Raw genomic sequence first — 22,197 nt, 5'->3', positions numbered from 1 at the left:
ACCTGTGAAGTCGTCTGGTCCTGGACTTTTGTTTGTTGGGAGGTTTTTTAAAAGTACTGATTCAATTTCATTATTGGTGTTTGGTTTGTTCATATTTTCTGTTTCTTCCTGATTCAGTCATGGGAAATTCTGCATTTCTAGGAATTTGCCCATTTCCTCTTGGTTGTCCATATTATTGGCATATAATTGTTCATAGTAATCTCTTATGATCCTTTGTATTCCTGTGGTGTTGATTGTAACTTCTCTTCTTTAATTTCTGATTTCATTTATTTGGGCGTTCTCTTTTTCATGATGATTCTGACTAAAGGTTTTATCAATTTTGTTTATCTTTCAAAGAACCACCCCTTAGTTTCATTAATCTTTTCTATTTTTTTTTTTTTTTTAGTCTTTATTTCATTTATTTCTGCTCTGATTTTTATGATTTCTCTCCTACTAACTCTGGGTTTTGTTTGTTCTTCTTTTTCTAGTTCTTTTAGGTCTAACTTTAGGTGTTTATTTGAGATAATTCTTGTTTTCTGAGGTAGGATTGTATTGCTGTAAACTTCCCTCTTAGATCTGCTTTTGCTGTGTTCCATAGATTTTGGATCATTGTGTTTCTATTTTCATTCGTCTTTGGGTAGTTTTTAATTTCCTCTTTGATTTATTTAATGACACATTGGTTGTTTCATAGCATGTTGTTTAGCCTCCCCATCTTTGTGTTTTTTGCAGTTTTTTTTCTCGTAGGTTGATTTCTAGTGTCATACCATGTGGTCAGAAAAGATACTTGATATGATTTCAGTCTTAAGTTTATTGAAACTTGTTTTGTGACCTAGCATGTGATCTATCCTGGAGGATGTTCCACATGCATTGACAAAAATGTATATTCAGCTACTTTTGACGGAACGTACTGTATGTATCTATTAAGTTCATCTGGTCTAATGTGTCATTTAAGACCAGTCTTTTTCTGTATTGATTTTGTCGGATGATCCATCCATTGATGTAAATGGGGTTTTAAAGTCCCTACTAATACTATGTTACTGTCAGTTTCTCCCTTTATGTCTATTAATATTTGCTTTATATATTTAAGTATTCCTATGTTGGATGCATCTATATTTACAATTGTTTTATCTTCTTTTTGGATGGATCCCTATATCATTAAGTAATGTCCTTCTTTGTCTCTTGTTACAGTACTTACTTTAAAATCTATTTTCTGTGATACAAGTATTGCTGTCCTGGTTTTCTTTTGATTTCCATTTGCATGGAATACCTTTTTCCATCCCATCACTCAGTCTGTATGTGTCTTTAGATATGAAGTGAATCTCCTGTAGGCAGCATATATGTGGGTTTTGTTTTTCTATCCATTCAGCTACTCTGTGTCTTTTGATTGGAGCATTTAGTCCATTTACATTTAAAATAATTAGTGACAGACATGTATTTATTGTCATTTTGTTAATTGTTTTCTGGTTGTTTCCGTGGTTCTTTTTTTGTTCCTTTTTTCTTTTGCCCTCTTTCCTTATGATTTGATGGCTATTTTTAGTTTTATGTTTAGATTCTTTTCTCTTTCTTGTGTGTCTATTATTGGTTTCTGGTTTGTGGTTACCATGAAGCTCACATATAACACGGTATAAGTTACATAATCATTTTAGTTGATCTCTTAAATTCAAATGCATTCTAACCAGTCTACATTTTTACTCCCCTATCCCAATGTTTAATGTTTTTGACATCATATTTTACGTCTTTTTGTGTTGTGTATTTCTTTATTTATTGTGTATATAGATGGTTTACTACTTTTGTCTTTTAACCTTTATACTAGTTTTATAAGTGGTTGAATTACTACCTTTACTGTGTGTTTCCCTTTACCAGTGAGATTTTTCTTTTCATAATTTTCCTTTTTATAGCTGTGGACTTTCCTTTTCTGCTTAGAGAAGTCCCTATAACATTTTTTTTTTTTTCTGGCCATGCCACGTGGCATGCGGGATCTTAGTTTGCCGACCAGGGATCGAACTCATGCCCCCTGCAGTGGAAGCACAGAGCCCTAACCACTGGACTGCCAGGGAATTCCCTATAACATTTCTTATAAAGCCAGTTTAGTGGTGCTGAACCATTTTAGCTTTTGCTTGTCTTTGAAACTCTTTATCTCCCCTTTAAATCTGAACGATAGCCATGCCAGCTAGAGCATTCTTGGTTGTAAGCTTTTTCCTTTCATCACTTTGAATATATCATGACATTCCCTTCTGGCCTACAAAATTGTTGCTGAAAATTCACCTGATAGCCTTATGGGGGTTTCTTTGTATGTTACTAATGGCTTTTCTCTTGCTACTTCTAAGATTCCCTTTATCTTTAATTTTTGCGATTTTACTTTTTTTTTTTTTAATTTTTTTCTTTTGGCCATGCCATGCAGCTTGTTGGTTCTCAGTTTCCCAACCAGGGATGGAACCCAGGCCACAGCAGTGAAAGCCCGGGATCCTAACTCTATGCCACCAGGGAACTCCCTTTGCAATTTTAATTATAATGTGTCTTTGTGTGGACCTCGTTGGATCATCTCGTTTGGAACTCTCTGTGCTTCCTGGACTTGAATGTCTGTTTCTTTCCCCTCGTTAGGGAATTTCTCAGCAATTATTTCTCAAGTAAGTTCTCTGCCCCTTTCTCTCTTCTTCTAGGACCCCTGTAATGCAAATGTTAGTATGCTTTATGTTGTCTTAGGTGTCTTGTAAACTATCCTCATTTTTTTTAAATTCTTTTTTCATTTCTCTGTTCAGCTTGGGAATTTCCACTGCCATGTCTTCCAGATTGGTGATCCATTTCTCTGTATTATCTAATCTACTATTGATTCCTTCTAGTGTATTTTTTATTTCAGTTATCTTATTCATCAACTCCTTTTGGTTCTTCTTTATATTTTCGAACTGTTTGTTTAAATGGTCATGGTGTTCTCCATTCTTCTCCAGAGTTCATTGAGCACCTTTATGATCTATACCTTGAACTCTTTATCTGGTAGATTCCTTATCTCTACTTTGTTTAGTTCTTTTTCTGATGTTTTGTCTTATTCCATTGTTTGGAACATAAATTTCTGTCTCCTCATTTTGCCCAATTCTCTGTGTTTATTTCTGTGTACCAGGTAGGTTGGTTACATTTCCCAATCTTGGTGAAGTGACCTTATTTAAGGAAACATCCTGTGGGGCGCAGCAGTACACTCCTCTCTGGTTAACAGAGCTATATGTTCTAGTGTACCCCCTACATGGGCTGCCTGTGTGCTTCTGTTGTGACGTGGCTGGCCCCAACCCCACTGGCTGCAAGACCATGTCTTGTATGGTGGTTGTGGGCCCACTGGAACGTGGGGTAGGCTTCCTATGTGGTTGTCTGTGTGACTCAGGGGCATTCGGGATTGGTGCTGTCCCACTGGTGAGCGAGGCCAGGTCTCCACATGGCTGTCTGTACAGCTGAGGCCTCAGGGTTAGTGCCAGCCTGCTGGTGGACAGGGCCAGGTCCCCAGCACTAATAGGCTAGAGGGAGGATTCCAAAATGGCACTGGTGTTACCAGTGCTAGATTAAGCTCCCCAAAATGGCTGATGCCTCCATCCCCAGGGGGAGTCCTGATTGCTTCTTGCCTCTCTGGGAGGTTCTCTAAGATCAGTAAGTGGGTCTGACCCAGGCCCCTTTCAAACTACTGCCTCTGCACTGGGACTCAGAGCATGTGAGATGTTGCATGCACCCTTTAAGAATGGAGTCTGTTTCCTATAGCCTTCTGGCTCTCCCTAATGTAAGTCCTGCTAATTTTCAAAGCCAGACACTCTGGGGGCTCATCTTCTCAGTGCAGAATCCCCATGCTGGGGAGCCTGATGTGGGACTTGGACCCCTCACTCCTTGGGTAGTACTTCTGTGATACTGATATTCCTCCCTTTTGTGGGTCACTGACCCTGGGTTGTGGGTCCTGACTATACCATGTCCACCCTTCCTACCTGTCTTATGGCTCCTTCTTTAATGGAAAATCTTTTCTGCTAGTCTTCAGGTCATTCTCATAGATAGTTGCTCTGTAAGTAGTTATCATTTTGGTGTTTCCATGGGAGGAGGTGAGTTCAGAGTCTTCGTACTCCACCATCTTGGCCCTCACATTGTGTTAAATTATTGCAGTGTAAAGCAACATGGACAAGTGGATTTCATAGACATCTCAAACATATTCATGGCATAAAAAGGCCAAAAAACAATGAACATAATCCTGATGAGTCAATGCCTTCTACTTCTAAGGAAAGCATACCATTGCTGCACAAACTCTTCCTGATATTAGAAAAGCCCGTTTTATGAGGCCAGTATTACCCTTAAGTCAAAAATACAAGAATTACGAGAACAATACAAAACAAAACTGAAGACCAATATCGTTCATGAATAGAGGCAAAAGTCCTTACCAATATTAACAAGTCAATTCCACCAATATAAAAGAGGTAATACATCATGACCAAATGTATGAAGTGTTGTACAAAGTGAGCGGGTTTCATAGACCAAAGTGAGCAGGAACAAGGAAGTTATACTGGGCATTGTCAGTTGGTTAGAACAGTTACTTCCCTTATATGGAGCAAAGGGAAGTCTTGGAGCCAGGTTAGGTAATTTTTGCTGAGCAGGAAAGTGCTGATTGGTTGGCCTAGGCCTACCTCTTCTGGGAGAGCCGAGCACAGAAATTTAAGTTTTGGTTTACTAACATGGGGCTTAGCATAAGCAACTCCATCTTGGGCATAGTCTGGACACTTTAACCTGGGTATCAAGAAATATTGTTGATGTTTTATACAGATGGCCAATAGGTACATGAAAAGATTCTCAACATCGCTAATTATTAGAGAAATGCAAATCAAAACCACAATGAGGTACCACTTCATATCGGTCAGAATGTCCATTGTTAAAAAGTCTACAAATAACAAATGCTGGAGAGGGTGTGGAGAAAAGGGAACCCTCCTACACTGTTGGTGAGAATGTAAGTTGGTGCAGCCACTATGGAAAACAGTATGGAGGTTCCTCAGAGAACTAAAAATAGAATTACCACATGATCCAACAATCCCACTCCTGGACATATATCCAGACAAAACTATAATTCAAAAAGATACATGTACCCCTATGTTCATAGCAGCACTATTCACAAGAGCCAAGACATGGAAACAACCTAAATGTCCATCAACAGATGAATGGACAAAGAAGGTGTGGTACATATATACAATGGAATACTACTCAGCCATAAAAAAGAACAAAATAATGCCATTTGCAGCAACATGGATGCAACTAGAGGTTATCATACTAAGTGAACTAAGTCAGAAGAGAAAGACAAATAACCATATGATATCACTTATATGTGGAATCTAAAATATGACACAAATGAACCTATGAAACAAGCAGACTCAGAGACATCGAAAACAGACTTTTGGTTACCAAAGGGGAAAGGTGGGATGGAGGGATAAATTAGGAATTTGGGATTAACATATACACACTACCATACATAAAATAGACAATCAACAAGGCCCTACTGTATAGTACAGGTAAGTCTACTCAATATTCTGTAATAACCTATACGGGAAAAGAATCTGAAAAAGAATGGTTATATGTATATGTATAACTGAACCACTTTGATGAAAACCTGAAACACAACATTGTAAATCAACTATTCCCCAACATAAAATAAAAATTAAGTTTAAAAAAAAGAAAAAAAATGGTAACGGACTCTATTAAAATTAAATACTTTTTCTCCTCAAAAGACATCATAAAAGAAAATGAAAACACCACCCACAGATTGGCAAAACAGTATCTGATAAATGGTTTGTTTTTAGACCATATTAAAAAATCTTTTAACACAATATGAAATAAACAATTTAGAATTGGCAAAAGATTTGAATAGACACTTCACCAAAGAAGATACCAAGTGGCAGATAAGCATGTTAAAGATCTTCAATATCATAAGTCATTTAGGAAATGCAAACTAAAATCACAATGAAATGCTATTCACTATACATCCCCTAGAATTAAAACATTTGACAACATGAAGTGACAGAAACCAAGTGGAGCTACTTAAGTTCATTGCTGGTGGAAATGCAAAATGGTACAGCCACTTTAGAAAAACAGATTCTTATAAACATTCGCTAAAATGACCGTATTATACAAGGCAATCTACAGATTCAGTGCAATCCCTATTGAATTACCAATGGCATTTTTCACAGAACTGGACCAAAAATTCTTTAAAGTTGTATGAAAATACAGAAGACCACAAATAGCCAAAATAATCTTGAGAACAGAGCTGGAGGAATCAGGCCCCCTGACTTCAGACTATCCTACAAAGCTACAGTAATCAAAACAGTATGGTACTGGCACAAAAACAGAAATGTAGATCAATGGAACATGATAGAAAGCCCGGAAATAAACCCAGGCACATATGGTCAATTAATCTACAACAAAGGAGGCAAGAATATAAAGTGGAGAAAAGACAGTCTCTTCGATAACTGGTGCTGGGAAAACTGGACAGCTACATGTGAAGGAATGAAATTAGAACAGTCTCTAACAGCATATATAAAAATAAACTGGATTAAAGACCTAAATGTAAGACCAGATAATATAAACCTCCTAGAAGAAAACATAAGCAGAACACTCTTTGCTATAAATTGCAGCAATATTTTTTTGGATCCGTCTCCTAGAGTAATGGAAACAAAGCAAAAATAAACAAATGAGACCCAATTAAACTTGAAAGCTTTTGCACAGCAAAGGAAATCCTAACCTAAATGAAAAGACAACCTACAGAGTGGGAGAATATATTTGCAAACAATGTAACTGACAAAGAATTAATTTCCAAAATATATAAACAACTTATACAGCTCAATATCAAAAAAATAACCCAATCAAAAAATGGGCAGAAGACCTACATAGACACTTCTCCAAAGAAGACATAAGGATGGCCAACAGGCACATGAAAAGATGCTCAACATTGCTAATTATTAGAGAAAAGCAAATCAAAATCAAATAGGTATCACTTCACACCAGACAGAATGGCCATCATCAAAAAGTCTACAAATAACAAATGCTGAAGAGGGTGTGGAGAAAAGGGAGCCCTCCTACACCATTGGTGGGAATGTAAACTGCTACAGCCACTATGGAGAACAGTATGGAGGTTCCTTAAAAAACTAATTATAGAACTACCCTATGACCCAGCAATCCCACTGCTGGGCATATATCTGAAGAAAACCATGGTTTGAAAGGATACATGCACCCCATTGTTCATTGCAGCACTGTTCTCAATAGCCAAGACATGGAAGCAACCTAAATGTCCAACAACAGAGGAATGGATAAAGAAGATATGATACATATATACAATGGAATACTAGCCATAAAAAAGAATGAAATAATGCCATTTGTGGCAACATGGATGGACCTAGAGATTATCATATTAAGTGAAATAAGTCAGAGAAAGAAATATTATATGATATCACTTATATGTGAATTTTAAAATGACACAGATGAAATTATTTCCAAAATAGAAAGAGACTCAGAGTTAGAAAACAAATTATTTACCAAAGGAGAAGGGGAAGGGATAAATTAGGAATTTGGGATTAACAGATACACACTACTACATATAAAATACACAACAGGGACCTACTGTATAGCACAGGGAACTATATTCAACATCTTGTAATAAACTATAATGGAAAAAGATCTGAATATATATATATATATATATATATATATATATATCTGAATCACTTTGATGTACACCTGAAACGTAAAGCAAGTATTGTTCAATAAATAAATAAATAGATATTTAAACATATAGTTATTGTTTACCCCAGCAATTCCACTCTGAGTTATTTCCCAAGAGAAATGAAAATACATATCCCCATAAAGACTTGTACATGAATGTTCATAGCAGCTTTATCCACAATGATCCCAAGCTGAAGAAGACCAATTGTCCATCAACCTGCTGAATGTTTAAAGAAATTGTGGTATAGCCATGTAATAGAACACTAGTCATTAAAAAAGGAATGAACTACTGAAATATGCAACAACAAGAATGAATTTCAAAAGCATAATTCTAAAGAAGCAAGACCAAGAAAGACTACATATAGTATCATTCCATTTATGTGACATTTTAGAAAAGGCAGAATTGTAGTGAATGAAAGGAGATCAGTCCCAGGGGAATGGCGTGGGGTGGGTGGATTGACTGCAAAGATGTACAGTTTGGGGGTGATGGAAATGCATGATACCTTGATTGTGCTGAAAACTGCATAACTATATATATATATTTGTCAAACTGAGTACTTACAATAGGTGAATGTATATGTAAATTATATGAATAAATCTGATTTTTTTTCTTAAATATATATTAGGTCTCTGCTGATTTTTTTATGCTTGGGAGTATAAGCCTCTGGTCTATTAGGATTGTAGACACAGTGTGATAAGTGTGATGATGGTTAGTAGTAGAGGGTTTTTATGGGAAGGTACAGTAATTCAGACTTGGAGGGTATGGTAGGCTTTGTTCCTTGACCTAACAGTCATCTCCAGTTTTCTATTTTTCCCACTGTGGAAGCTAAGAGACAGATTTTTGCTTTTCTGGCTCCTTTAGCTAATGGTGCCCCTGTAACCCAGTTTTGTTCAAAGATGCCTAAGCTGAATGGCACTGGGGATTCTAGTAAGGCTTTTGCATTCTAATAAAAGGAGAACTTGCTACACTGCCCTTTTTCTTTTTTTTAATGGAGAAAGGGCTCTGCCTGATACAAATGCACAAATAAAGAATGCTTCAAATAAAGAAGAAAAACAATCAGACTGAGGGGGTTTTTTGCACCTAAGTATAATATTTTTATTTAAATGCGATTGTTAGAATACTACAGTTTCGCAGAATACCGGGAATAATTTCTACATTTTCCATAGCTACTGTATTCAGTCTGATGTTCTATTTCTGTTTAATCCTCCTTACTTTTAATTGGGCTAGATTCTGTGCCAAGAATATACAAGTCATTCCAGCCAGAATAAACTATCTCTGATGGAATCAGGGCTTGAAGGGTTAAAGCTCAGAAAAGAAATTATAGTTTATAATTATATTTTTTTATATTTTTTATATAGTTATAATTATATTCCATAAGTGGAATCAGACCTTAGTCTAGTAAAAGTTGGTCCTTCATAAATACTGTCAAATGAAGTATCTTCTTGTGTTCCCATTTCCTCTTCCAATATATCTTTATAGTCATATTTTTTTTCCTGTGCTTGCTCAAACCTGAAACCTAGAGAGGAATGACAAATATTTAGAAAGATGCGAGATATGAGAGGATATAGACTTATTCAATATGCTACTGCATTCCAGGTAAGGTCTATTCCACATTCCTTCTCACCACTCTTAGAGCAGATATCTTTATATCCTATTTAACCGAAACAATAAATGTCCCTAATTTCTGAGATCATCCTACTTTTCACTACCATATTTTATTGTCCATTTTTACAAAAGGCTCTGTAGGATCTGGGTTTGAGGTTTAACCTACTACTAACTAGCTCTGTAATTTTTTTTTTTTTTTTTTTTTTTGCTAGCTCTGTAATTTGAAGCAAGTTATTTAACCTTTGTCTCAATGTCCTCATCTATAAAGGGGATAGATGGGGATAATAATAGCACATGCCTCAGCATATTTTTGTGAGAACTAAGTGTGATGGTGCATGTAAAGAACTTGGCATTTAGTTAGTACTCCACAATTAACTATTAGCTAACAGTTCTTTATTCACAAACGAAGAGAAGCCTTTTCTGTCCCTAGAGCTAAAGTTTCCAAATTCTGGATTTGATTTCCTCATGCTTCTTGAAGAAGTGGCACACATTCCGTCCTCTTTTCAATGCCAGCATCTTCAATATATCACCTTCTACTGCCTTCAGTTATGATGCAGATCTCCATTACTTAAAATAATTTTCACTTGCTCTTATGCTCCTTCCAATTACCATGCTATATCTTTCCTTCTTTTCACAATAATCTCTTTTAGCTCAGTAATTTATATTATCTGCTTCCGTTTTTGTACTTGACATTCCTTTCAAGTACAAAATTCCTGCCATTGAGACTCTACTATGTTCTACACATTGGGAACTCAGTAGCAAACAAAACAAATAACTTCCTGCCCTCAAGTGATGACAGTTGCCTAAACCTGTTCTCCAGAAGGCCATCCACTGCATTAAACCCCCGAAGTGGAAACCACAGAGTGTGTTTGAGGACCAGGCTAGATGCCAGTGATGCTGGGTTGTGAGCCAGAGGGAGAGAGTGGGACATGATAAGGGTGGAAAGCTAGACCAGAGCCAGAGTGCCATGATAAAGTTAGGGTTTTATTCCAAGTGCAGTGGAAAACTATAAGACGCATCAGGGGTAGTCATCGTTAAGAGTATGGGTTCTAGAGCTACCTAGTCTCAATTCAAATCCTGGCCCTCACAGGAACTGACCTTGAGCAAGTAACTTGGCATCTCTTTGCTTGTCTGTAAAATGTAGATAATAGAACCTGTCTCGTTGGGTTGTTCTGAAGATCAAATGAATCAATTTTATAAAACACTCTAAGACAGCACTTCCACATGGTAATTGCTAAAGAGGAGTTTGTTAAATAAGTGTTTTGTTTTAATTATGCTGATTTAAATTTGTAGATCACTATCTGTTGTGTGGGGAATGGACCGGAGGAGTATAAGTTTAGAGACCGTTGCAGAAGCCTGCAGAGGGATGATGGCAACTGGGACTGTGGTGGTGGCCATGAGTTGGAAATAAGTGGATAGGTTAAAGCCAATAATAGCTAACACTTATAGAGTACATACTATGTGCCAAGCACTATTCTATGCTCTTTACATATATTATCTCTTATTACCTCACAACAATATATGAGCTAGGTACTATTGTTATTTTCACTTTACAGATGAGGAAACGGACCAAGTAACTGGCCCAAGATCATACAGACAGTAAACAGTAGAGCCCAAAATCAAAAACAGGCAGTTATGAATCAGCACTCCATAATTATAACCTCTTTGTTTTACTGCCAATCACAGATGACAGTGGGACAGAACTCATACACTCAGATTATATGAAAACTGTAATTAGGCTTTAGCTATGTTAGAATTATTGATACTTCTGGAATAGCATTTATTTTGCCAAGTGAAGTTTGCTCATTAAAAATTATTACTGAAACATGATATGCAACATTTTAAAAGGATTCATTTTTTTAAAAAAAACATTTTATCCAACTCTAAATAAAATAGAAATTTTCCTTCTATTCCCAAATAACAATTTTATATATAAAGGCAAAAATGACTTGGCAAATTTATTTATGTCTATATACTGTGCAGAGTGCTAAAGTGTTTGTTAGGTGCTTAGAAATGTGTACATGTCTGGAAAGTATTGTTTTTGTTTATAAGAATTTCCCATTATTGCTAAAAAAAATCACCTACTTTTGAAGTTAGCTGAAGAGTTGCTTGTAGCAATTTCCTTCCAGTTGGCAATGTACCTAAGCACATTACATAGACATTCATTAAATTAAATTGATTTATTAGTAAGTAATAAATTGATTCATTAGTACATACTTAGACTACTTCTAAAATTCTACTTTATCTATGAAATCTTAGATTAATGGTGACATATTCACTAGTCCAAATGTTTAATTTCTTGACTTTCCCACCTCCAAGTAGCTCTCATGCACCTAAGGCAACCCATAGGACAAGGAGTTGGAGGAGGTATAAAAATGGTGCCCACCATCTACCACATTGGTGCCCTTTGGCCTCTCACCAGCACATGTCTCCTCATTTTATCCTGTTCCATTCCTGCTAGATCATATCCTCAACTGAGGGACAACTAAGATGTTAGTTAACTTCTAAATTAAAAGTACGAATGGAAAACTCTGAGAGGAAAAAAGTTATGGGAAAACTACAGCAACAAAACCTTCTCCTTGGTTCTGGATTGCCAGACCTACTGTCTCTGACATATAAATTTAAATCATTTGGTTTATGATCTTATTAGAGAAATGGTGCTGCCTTTGCTGTGTCCAGTAAACATGAGATCATATTTAAGCAGGGTACATGCAGTTGCCACTTCAGTTCCCTAAACAGAGACTGAAATAGGGAGACAGATGTAGCCCGAGAAGAGGTAGATAGGGAAGGACAAGTATGATGAACTACGAAGATGAGAGAAAGCTCCAAGGCCCAGGTTTCCTGTGACTTATTGCATCACATTTTGATCTCTGTATCCCCCTTTCCCAAGCCTCCTTTCTTACAACTGTACCCAAGAAATCAGGTAAGGAGTTGATCACAGCAGGTGCTAAAAGGAAGCTGGCTGAGAAAGGAGGAGGATTAGAATTGTCACATAATTCAGGAAACACTGATTTTCATTTGAATTATTTTTACTTTTGTTAACTTTGTATTCCTGAATTTTTTGTTATAAGAAGGTATATATTATGCAATGGTGTTTAATTGTAATAAAATACTGTGTCTAAGTCAGCTCGTTCTTGTTACTGCTACCTCTTGTTGCTCCAAGAACTTTATTCTGTGGCCTTAAATGAGATAGTGCTGGGTCACTGTTAAATGAAAAGATGCAAGATAACAGTAGGTGGTTTAAACCCTTTCCAGGACCTCTTAGTTGACAGTTCAATCTGGCTTAACCTTAAATTTAGGCAGACTTTGTGCTTTCAGTGGTTGCTCAGGAGCACTATGAATAGTGGGTGTCAATAACCCTGCTTCCTTAGATTTACATACTGAAAGATTTTCATTCCACCTTCAAGGCACCAAGATAAAGGACCTTTGATCAATTGTATGCTACACCCTGACAGTCTGGGGCAAAAACTTATGCCATATTTAAGGTTGATCACTGACCCTGCTTTACCTGAGATCAGGATATGAATTTATTCAATTGTTAAAAAAGAACTTCTCATCAGGAACATGACAGCAGTAGCCAAAGAGAAATCAAAGCTTTACACATAGAAGCAACAATCTGATTATAGCCTTATCATGCTGTTTATATAATAGAGCTGATCTGTCTTTCTAAGAAATTTTTGAAATTTTTTTTAGATACTAGCAGAGTAAAGTATATGTGGACTCTACCGTGGATCCCTCAGGAGTATAAATTTAACATCTTAATGGCCTGGGGAAAGTCCCTAGCCAGAGAGGCAACATAACTACCTGTCTTAGAAATCAAAGGGGCAGCTTCAGACATAGAAACTACCCACTGAGAGCTCTCACCAACAGGGTTAATAGAACATCAGGAAATTATTTAAGATATCCCAGCTGCTGACGACTTAATGGGTTATGTTAAATTTCACTTGCAGTTTGAAAAATATGAAGCTCCTGGAAGAGAAACATCCATCTCGCTAGAGAATACACCCCTGAAAATGCATCAGGATGAATGCCAGCAGTAGGCAGAGTAGCCACTCCGTGGCATTGTAAGTGACTCAGTAACAGCAATGCAGGCATTGCTTTATGTTCTAAGCACCTGCAGCAATGTATCTCTGGATACTACAGAATTTGCAGCAGTACTCATCAGTGTCCTTGAGTCCAAGAGTGAAGTTGGCTCTATCCAATCCATTCTTCAAAATTATAATAATATTGTACTCAATTGATATTGTTGCCCTGTGCATCTGAAGATGTACATGGTTTCTTCCCAGGAGAGCATTCACCTGTCATAACAAGGGGCTAGCACAGAAGCCTTTGGGAAGAAACTGGATTGTATCACTCAATATCAGTGTTCAACACATGTATGTCATTCTAATGGTCCAACTATCAAAAACTGTCTATAGATTTTGAAGGATACTCTCCAAGGAATTAGTGGCTACCAATTCTTCTGAAGGGAAAAATGACTTTGAAATTCTCATCAAATAAGGTATTATAAAGCCAGTTACAAATATCTAGACAACTACAAAGATCTAAGAGGAAAGTAGACTGTGGAGACCATAAATACACTGGGAAGAAGGTGCTCTCCTAATGTCTGCTCTCAGCTAGGGGAAGGTCTTTGCAAATTCTTGTCTTGCCTGAGATAATCAGTAGGCTGTGGTCAGTAATACTACTGAAATATTCCCAAATAATCATGCTGGATTCCATTTGAAATTTTTGTTGTCTAGAGATCAGTAGAAAAACTTGCTTTCTAACAATTCCAAGTGGGTGCCAAATTATGCTCAAGTCAGAGAACGAACTGATAGAGGTTGTACATAATTTGGAAACATGAGGTATCTGCATTTTTATTTATTTTATTTTTATTTATTTATTTACATCTTTATTGGAGTACAATTGCTTTACAATGTTGTGTTAGTTTCTGCTGTATAACAAAGTGAATCAGCTATATGTATACATATATCCCCATATATCCTCCCTCTTGCACCTCCCTCCCACCCTCCCTATCCCCCCCTCAGGTGGTCACAAAGCACCGAACTGATCTCCCTGTGCTATGCAGCTGCTTCCCACTAGCTATCTATTTTACGTTTGGTAGTGTATCTATGTCAGTGCTACTCTCTCACTTCGTCCTAGCTTACTCTTCCCCCTCCCCGTGTCCTCAAGTCCATTCTCTATGTCTGCATCTTTATTCCTGTCCTGCCCCTAGGTTCATCAGAACCATTTTTTTAGATTCCATATATATGTGTTAACATGCAGTATTTGTTTTTCTCTTTCTGACTTACTTCACTCTGTATGACAGACTCTAGGTCCATCCACCTCACTGCAAATAACTCAATTTCGTTTCTTTTTATGGCTAATATTCCATTGTATATATGTGCCACATCTTCCTTATCCATTCATCTGTCGATGGACACGTAGGTTGGTTCCAGGTCCTGGCTATTGTAAATAGTGCTGCAATGAACATTGGGGTACATGTCTCTTTTTTGAATTACGGTTTTCTCAGTAGTGGGATTGCTGGGTCATATGGTAGTTCTACTTTTAGTTTTTTAAGGAATCTCCATACTGTTCTCCATAGTGGCTGTATCAATTTACATTCCCACCAACAGTGCAAGAGGGTTCCCTTTTCTCCACACCCTCTCCAGTATTTATTGTTTGTAGATTTTTTGATGATGGCCATTCTGACCGGTGTGAGGTGATACCTCATTGTGGTTTTGATTTGCATTTCTCTGATAATTAGTGATGTTGAGCATCCTTTCATGTGTTTGTTGGCAATCTGTATATCTTCTTTGGAGAAATGTCTATTTAGGTCTCACCATATCAAAGCTAGATGTATTTTTCCCACTCCATATAGAGTATATGATACCAAAAACCACTTCAAGTCTTCCTGGTTTATTCTGTTTTTATCCTTTTCTCCATGAAGGGAAGCAATTAGGAATCTTCTTCACCTACAGAGAAGGGTGTTAGGGGATGATAGTGGGGAAAGTCTTGTGTAGATTGAGATGCTCGTTTATTTCTTCCCTTTGAACTCAATTGTTTTATTCTTTTGTGTTCCAGTAGTGATAGAATATAGGATACTGGGTGTGGATTATTTTGTAATCTTTCACTGAAGCTAGCTGTCCCTTTGCTGAATTAGCCAACTGTATAAGGGAAAGGCAGAGCAGGATTTCAAAAGCTTGCCTGAGAGAATTCTCTATCCTGCCCTCATAAGCTCATTCAAAATGGACCTCCCCTACCTCTCTCTCCTTTCTTTACCCTCTTAGGAAAGGAAAAAGTATAGCATTATGACTCCTTTCTTTGGATGTCATTTCTTCCATCATTATTACCATCTGTATTTATTCAGTGTCTCAGAAACCACAAATGTACTGTCTATAAGGAATCCCAGTACTATGGTCTGGACAAGATATTGGGGTTATTGAGTCATAAAATCTTTTCACTATTTATTAAAAAATATTTTAGCACATCTACTATGGGTGATTAGCTCTTTATTCCTTCTTATCTTTCCTTTTTAATTTTTATTTTAATATATTCTTCCCATAATTATCTTTTTTTTCTATTATTCTTTTTTTCTCATTTTCCTTTTTTCTTAGTCATTCTTTCCCTTTTTTCTTTGTTTCCCTTATCTTTCCTTTTCTCATTGTTCTCTTCTCTGCTTCCTCTGACCTCTTTTTTCTGGTCTATTTTTCAATGGCGGTCAACCTAATTTTTCCTATTTCATGTTCTTATCTCCCTCTTCCAAATGTCTTCCTTTTTCTTATGTTTCTTTACTTACACCATCTTTGTTTTATTTTTCCTTCCTCTTCATCCATGCAGTATTCACATTCTTTATTGTAGCTGAGTAAATAGTGAATATTTTTAAAGCTTTATTGAGATATAATTAACATCCCATAAAATTTGCCCATTTAAAGTGTACAATTCAATGGCTTTTTAGTGTATTCACAGAGTTGTGCATCCATCACCACAATCAATTTTAGGACATTTCATTACTCCAAAAAGAAACTTCATACCCCTTAGCCATCACTTCCCAGTCCCCACAAATCTCTAAGCCTTAGGCAACCACTAATCTACTTTCTGTCTCTATATAATTTGCCTATTCTGGACATTTCATATAAATGGAGCCATACAATATGTGGTCCTTTGTGACTGGCTTCTTTTACTAAGAAGGTTCATCAGTGTTGTAGCATGATCAGCATTTCTTTTTATTGCCAAATAATATTCCATTGTATGGATATATCACATTTTAGTCATCAGCTGATGAATAGATTGTTTCTAATTCTTTGTTATTATGAATAATGATGTTATGAATATTCATGTACAAGTTTTTATGGACATGTGTTTTCATTTCTCTTGTGTATATACTGAGGAGTAGAAATGCTGGCTTGTATGGCAACTCTATGTTTAACCATTTGAGGAACTGCTGGATTGTTTTCCAAAATGGCTATACCATTGTACATTCCCACTAGCAGTATATAAGGGCTCCAATTTCTCCACATCCTTGCCAACACTGGTACCATATGTCTTTTTAATTATACCTATCTTTGTGGGTATGAAATAGGATATTATTGTGGTTTTGATTTGCATTGCCCTGATAGCTATATGAAGTATTTTTTAATTTCCATCACACAAAATAGGCTAAAAATGTTTTTCAAGGGCCGAAGTAGGTCACTGAAAAATTATTATTTTTTAATGTCCCACACAGGAAGATTGGTGAATACAGGCTGAGGAAATTCTTTATATTATTAATTTCATGTTCTTAGCCTTGTTTCTATATCCCAAAGTAAGAAGTAAAGCAGACTTAGACTAAGGCATAAGAATAAAGTCTGTTAATAAAGAACACACAAATCTATTTTTCTTTTCTCTACTTTTAGATTATCCCTTTTTTATCTTTCTTCCTCATTTCCTCTTATTTTCTTTCTAGACAGATAATAAATATTCAAGTTTTTTTTTGAAGATTCAACATGAGAGTAGGAAATATTAGAAAGAAAAATACCTGATGCCTGCCCTCGCTCCCCAAGAATAGCAACATGTATTTACTCATCAAAGTTGAGTGTGTTTGTCCAGTTCAGCACTTCATCCACTTCCCATTCCATCACAGAATCTATTCCACCATCTTCGAAAGCTTTTATTAGCCCTTTTGTTGCTGTGTGAATTAAACCTAGAGTTTCATGATTTGTTGACTTAGCCTCCAGGGTTCCTGTGTAGTACCTACATAGAGGAAAGGAAGGGAGATGTAAATCCTTTGAAATATGTGACTGCTAGTGGACGCAGTTAATCTGTATATTATTGCTGTGAAACTATTTACATAGTAAACCAAGTTTTCATCCTATTTAATTCAAATACTGCTAAGCCAAGTTGTATGTGATGGCATCGTCTGGAAAAAACAAAGGAACTTAATCAGCCACACTAACCAGAGAAGCCTCATTTCAAAATCACCTCTCAGTAAGTTGTACTGTTGTGATACAAAGAAAAGCTAAGTATTAAATCACTGCATCATAGAATTATAGAGTCAAAGGATCTTGGAGATTACTACCCCAATTGTTTCATAGGTGATGCAATAAATACTGGAAGAGTGACCTTTACAAAGTCATGTGGCTAATGGCAGATAGGATGTGAGAAGGGAAGGGGAAAAAGGAAAGAGAGTAAGAGGTAAAAGGAAGAGTGATATTAACATCTTCTTTTGTGTCAGGTACTTTTTATACATTATTTTTAATTCTCTTTAAAAAGATAGCTTTTTAGTTTTTGTTTCTTTTTTAAAAATTATTTATTTATTTATGTATTTATTTATGGCTGTGTTGGGTCTTCGTTTCTGTGCGAGGGCTTTCTCTAGTTGCGGCAAGCGGGGGCCACTCTTCATCGCGGTGCATGGACCTCTCACTATCGCGGCCTCTCTTGTTGAGGAGCACAGGCTCCAGACGCGCAGGCTCAGCAATTGTGGCTCACGGGCCTAGTCGCTCCGCGGCATGTGGGATCTTCCCAGACCAGGGCTCGAACCCGTGTCCCCTGCATTAGCAGGCAGATTCTCAACCACTGTGCCACCAGGGAAGCCCCGCTTTTTAGTTTTTTTGTCAGTTATTTTTATTCCCATTTTATGAACGAGAAAATTAAGACTTGGAAAAGTTAAGAAATTGTTCAAGATCATGTAAGTAGTAAACATGTATATATCAGAGCCAGTATTCAAATCTGACTCCAAGTCCAGACTCCTTTGGCAACACTGTTCTATCTTATATTAGTCTAAGCACATAAATGAATGCATCCACTGAACATGAGCTGAGTAGAGAGAAGTTAGTACCAGGAATATTAAAATATAGTGGGGTTTTTTTTTTGTTTGTTTGTTTTCCATTTTAAGGTCTACATTGGTATTCCTTTTTAAAGGTTAACCTATTCTGAAATTTTGTATTAATTTATTAATTTGACACATTTATTGGAAGTGGCTTAGACGTGGTGTAGAGCAAGGACTGGTATCAAACTACCTGGCTTTGAATCTTGCTTCTATAATTTACTAGCTATATAATCTTTACCAAATAAGCTAGCCTTTCTGGGCATGTGTCCTCTTCCTTCAAATGGTGATCATAATACTACCACCTCTGCCTATGTTATCTTCTAGGAGTTTTATGGTTTTAGATCTTACATTTAGGTCTTCAATCCATTTTGAGTTCATTTTTGTGTATGGTGTGAGGAAATATTCTAATCTCATTCTTTTACATGGAGCTGTCCAGTTTTCCCAGCACCACTTACTGAAAAGACTGTCTTTTCTCCATTGTACATTCTTGCCTCCTTTGTTGTGGGTTAATTGACTGTAAGTGTGTGGGTTTATTTCTGGGCACTCTATTCTGTTCCATCCATCTATGTGTCTGTTTTTGTGCTAGTACCATACTGTTTTGATTACTGTAGACTTGTAGTATAGTTTGAAGTCTGGGAGAGTGATACCTCCAGCTCTGTTCTTCTTTCTCAAGATTGCTTTGGCAGTTCGGGGTCTTTTGTGGTTCCATATAAATTTAGGATTATTTGTGCTAGTTCTGGGGAAAATGTCCTGGGTATTTTGATAGAGATTGCATTAAATCTGTAGATTGCTTTGGGTAGTATGGTCATTTTAACAATACTAATTCTTCCAATCCAAGAACATGGTATATCTTTCCATTTTTTTGTATCATTTTCAAATTCCTTCATCAGTGTTTTACAGTTTTTAGAGTATAGGTCTTCACCTCCTTGGTTAAGTTTATCTCCACGTATTTTATTCTTTTAGATGTGATTTTACATAAGTTATAGCAATTTTTTTGGATATGTCTCCTAAGGCAAAAGACATAAAGTCAAAAATAAACAAATGGGACTTAATTAAACTTAAAATCTTTCCACAGCAAAGGAAACTATCAACAAAATGAAAAGGCAACCTACTGAATGGGAGAAAATATTTGCAAATAATATGACTGATAAGGGATTAATATCCAAAATATATAAACAGCTCATACAACTCAATATCAAAAAACCAAACAATGCAATTTAAAAAATGAACAGAAGATCTGAATAGATATTTTTCCAAAGAAGACATACAGGTGGCACATGAAAAGATGCTCAACATCGCTAATCATTCGAGAAATGTAAATCAAAACCACGATGAGATATCACCTCACACCTGTCAGAATGTTGATCAAAAAGTCTACAAATAACTAATTTTGGTGGGGATATGGAGAAAAGGGAACACTTGTACAAATGTAAATTGGTGCAGCCACTATGGAAAACAATATAGAGGTTCCTCAGAAAACTAAAAATAGAACTACCATATGATCCAGCAATTCCACTGCTGGGTATATATAATCCAAGGAAAATGAAAACACTAATTTGAAAAGATACATGCATCCCAATGTTCATAGCAGGGTTATTTACAATAGCCAAGATATGGAAGCAACTTAAGTGTCCATCAACAAATGAATGGATAAAGAAGATGTGGTATATATATATATACAATGCAATATTAGCCATAAAAAAGAATGAAATTCTACTGTTTGCAAAAACATGAATGGACCTAAAGAGTATTATGCTAAGTGAAATAAGTCAGACAGAGAAAGACAAATACTCTATGTTATCACTTATATGTGGAATCTAAAAACTAAAACAAGTGAATGTGTATAACAAAAGAGAAACAGACCCACAGATATAGAGAACAAACTAGTAGGTTACCAGTGAGGAGAGGGAAGGGGGAGGGGCAACATAGGGGTAGGGGATTAAGAGAGACAAACTACTATGTATAAAATAGATAAGCAACAAGGATATATTGTACAGTACAGGAAAATATAGCCATTGTTTTATAATAACATTCAATGGAGTATAATCTTAAAAAATATTGAATCACTATGTTGTACACTTGAAACTAATATAATATTGTAAATCAATTATACTTCAAAAAAACCCACTACTTCCTCCTAGCTTTCTTGAGAGGTTTAGAAGTGTAAATCCCTGTAAAGCATTTAGGACAAAGACTAGCACATAGTAAACATTCAATAAAAGAAGGCTTATATAATCCTGTGGCAAGAAATATGACAGTGACGAGATATGTCCCTGCACTCATGAAGTTTCTGCTTTGTCAGACTTTAAATGGACATAATCCATGAGATTAAAAAAAAAGGAACAGCATCCAGGTTTCCAGCTCTAATCTTAGGTGTTTGTATATTTGGGAAGGTAAAACACGGAGGAATTCATAAAAAAGGCATTCACCCCCAGCCTTCCAGCATTTTTGATTTCTAAATGCATTTTTGTTATGGCATGAGAATTAATTAATAAATCTGGGCCAATGGGTACCATCATTTGTTCATTCATTCATTTAAAACATGGGTGCCTATTATGTTCAGGGAATAGAGAATATCTATTTTTGCTCTCATACTTTGCTTAAAGAGAATTATAAAACTTATTTCAATAATGTAATTCTGTTTTGAACTCTTTAAAAATTAGTCACTATTAAGTGGTCTATAATAGTCATAAAACAAGTTAGCAAGTATGAACAGAATTTCAAATACAGTAGTGATCAGAAATAAAGATTGCTTTATAATACTCATAACTTGTTTTATAAATAGAGTGGTATTTTAAAAAGAAAACAAATACAATATAAAATTTGACTTTATAAATAATATTGCAATATATTCACTTTAAAATGTTCTCATATTTTTTCTAAACTAAAAAATTTAATGTTTAAAATTTTAAATTAAACTTTTTCTAAATATCACGACAGGGAGAGAAGTTTAAATGCAAAGACCTAGTAAGAACAAAGGTTGAAATTGGAAATGAGGTTAAGGAGAGCTAAGATCTCTAGGTACACAGGAAAGGAACAGATGTGAAAATCAGAATTCTTTCAGTAAGACAGAGGTTAAAAAAAATCAAGGTTTTGTTGATTTTGTTAACTGTTGATTCTCAGCAACAGTCAAATGGAAGGGTTTAAATGCCATCAATTACCAAAGCACACAAAATAAAATTTCTCATTCATCCCCTGCAACCTTACAAAAAGGAAACAACACTCAGCCATAAGGATTAATGCATTCATTCATTCAGCAAGCAAGCAACATATATTCATTAAGCATCTACTGTGTCTGAGGCCCACTGCTAATTAAGAAATAGCACAGAATCTCTGTTCTTTAGGCACTAAAAGTCCTAGTGGAGATGGCAGACAAATATACAGATAATTGCAAAAACATGACAATTGAGTATATAAAAGATCTATGGGGCACATCAAAAGGAAGTGCTTAACTATGCCTAGGTATGTCAGGGAAGGCTTCGGAAGGAGATATTTGAGCCAAGTATCAAAAGATGAAGATCTTGTTGCCATGTAGCTGGAGCTAGAAAAGAGCAACCTAAGGATAAAGAATATCATGTGGGATGTAGGTGATGGGGAGCCCCTAACA

At 36.1% G+C, this 22,197-nt stretch overlaps 1 protein-coding gene across 9 annotated transcripts in view; it reads right to left on the bottom strand.

The window, feature by feature from the left end:
• The window catches only part of LOC309606433 (protein MFI), a 175,337-nt gene that overhangs the window by 61,660 nt on the left and 91,480 nt on the right, over nt 1–22,197 (bottom strand). For 6 of the 9 annotated variants that reach the window (XM_082343530.1, XM_082343538.1, XM_082343532.1 and 3 more), the window contains 3 exons: nt 17,345–17,515; nt 11,390–11,445; nt 9,089–9,215 (listed from right to left, as the gene is read on the bottom strand). In XM_082343530.1, coding sequence (XP_082199656.1) covers nt 9,089–9,215; nt 11,390–11,445; nt 17,345–17,515 — 354 coding nt within the window. The remainder of the gene's footprint in view (nt 1–9,088; nt 9,216–11,389; nt 11,446–17,344; nt 17,516–22,197) is intronic. The other 3 variants (XM_082343537.1, XM_082343535.1, XM_082343534.1) reach the window with 2 other exon arrangements.

The sequence above is a fragment of the Balaenoptera borealis genome (assembly GCF_965194805.1).
Source record: "Balaenoptera borealis genome assembly, chromosome: 11".
Taxonomy (NCBI): Eukaryota; Metazoa; Chordata; class Mammalia; order Artiodactyla; family Balaenopteridae; genus Balaenoptera; species Balaenoptera borealis.
The sequence above is the reverse complement of the archived record's forward strand: the minus strand, read 5'-3'. Positions and strand labels throughout refer to the sequence as shown.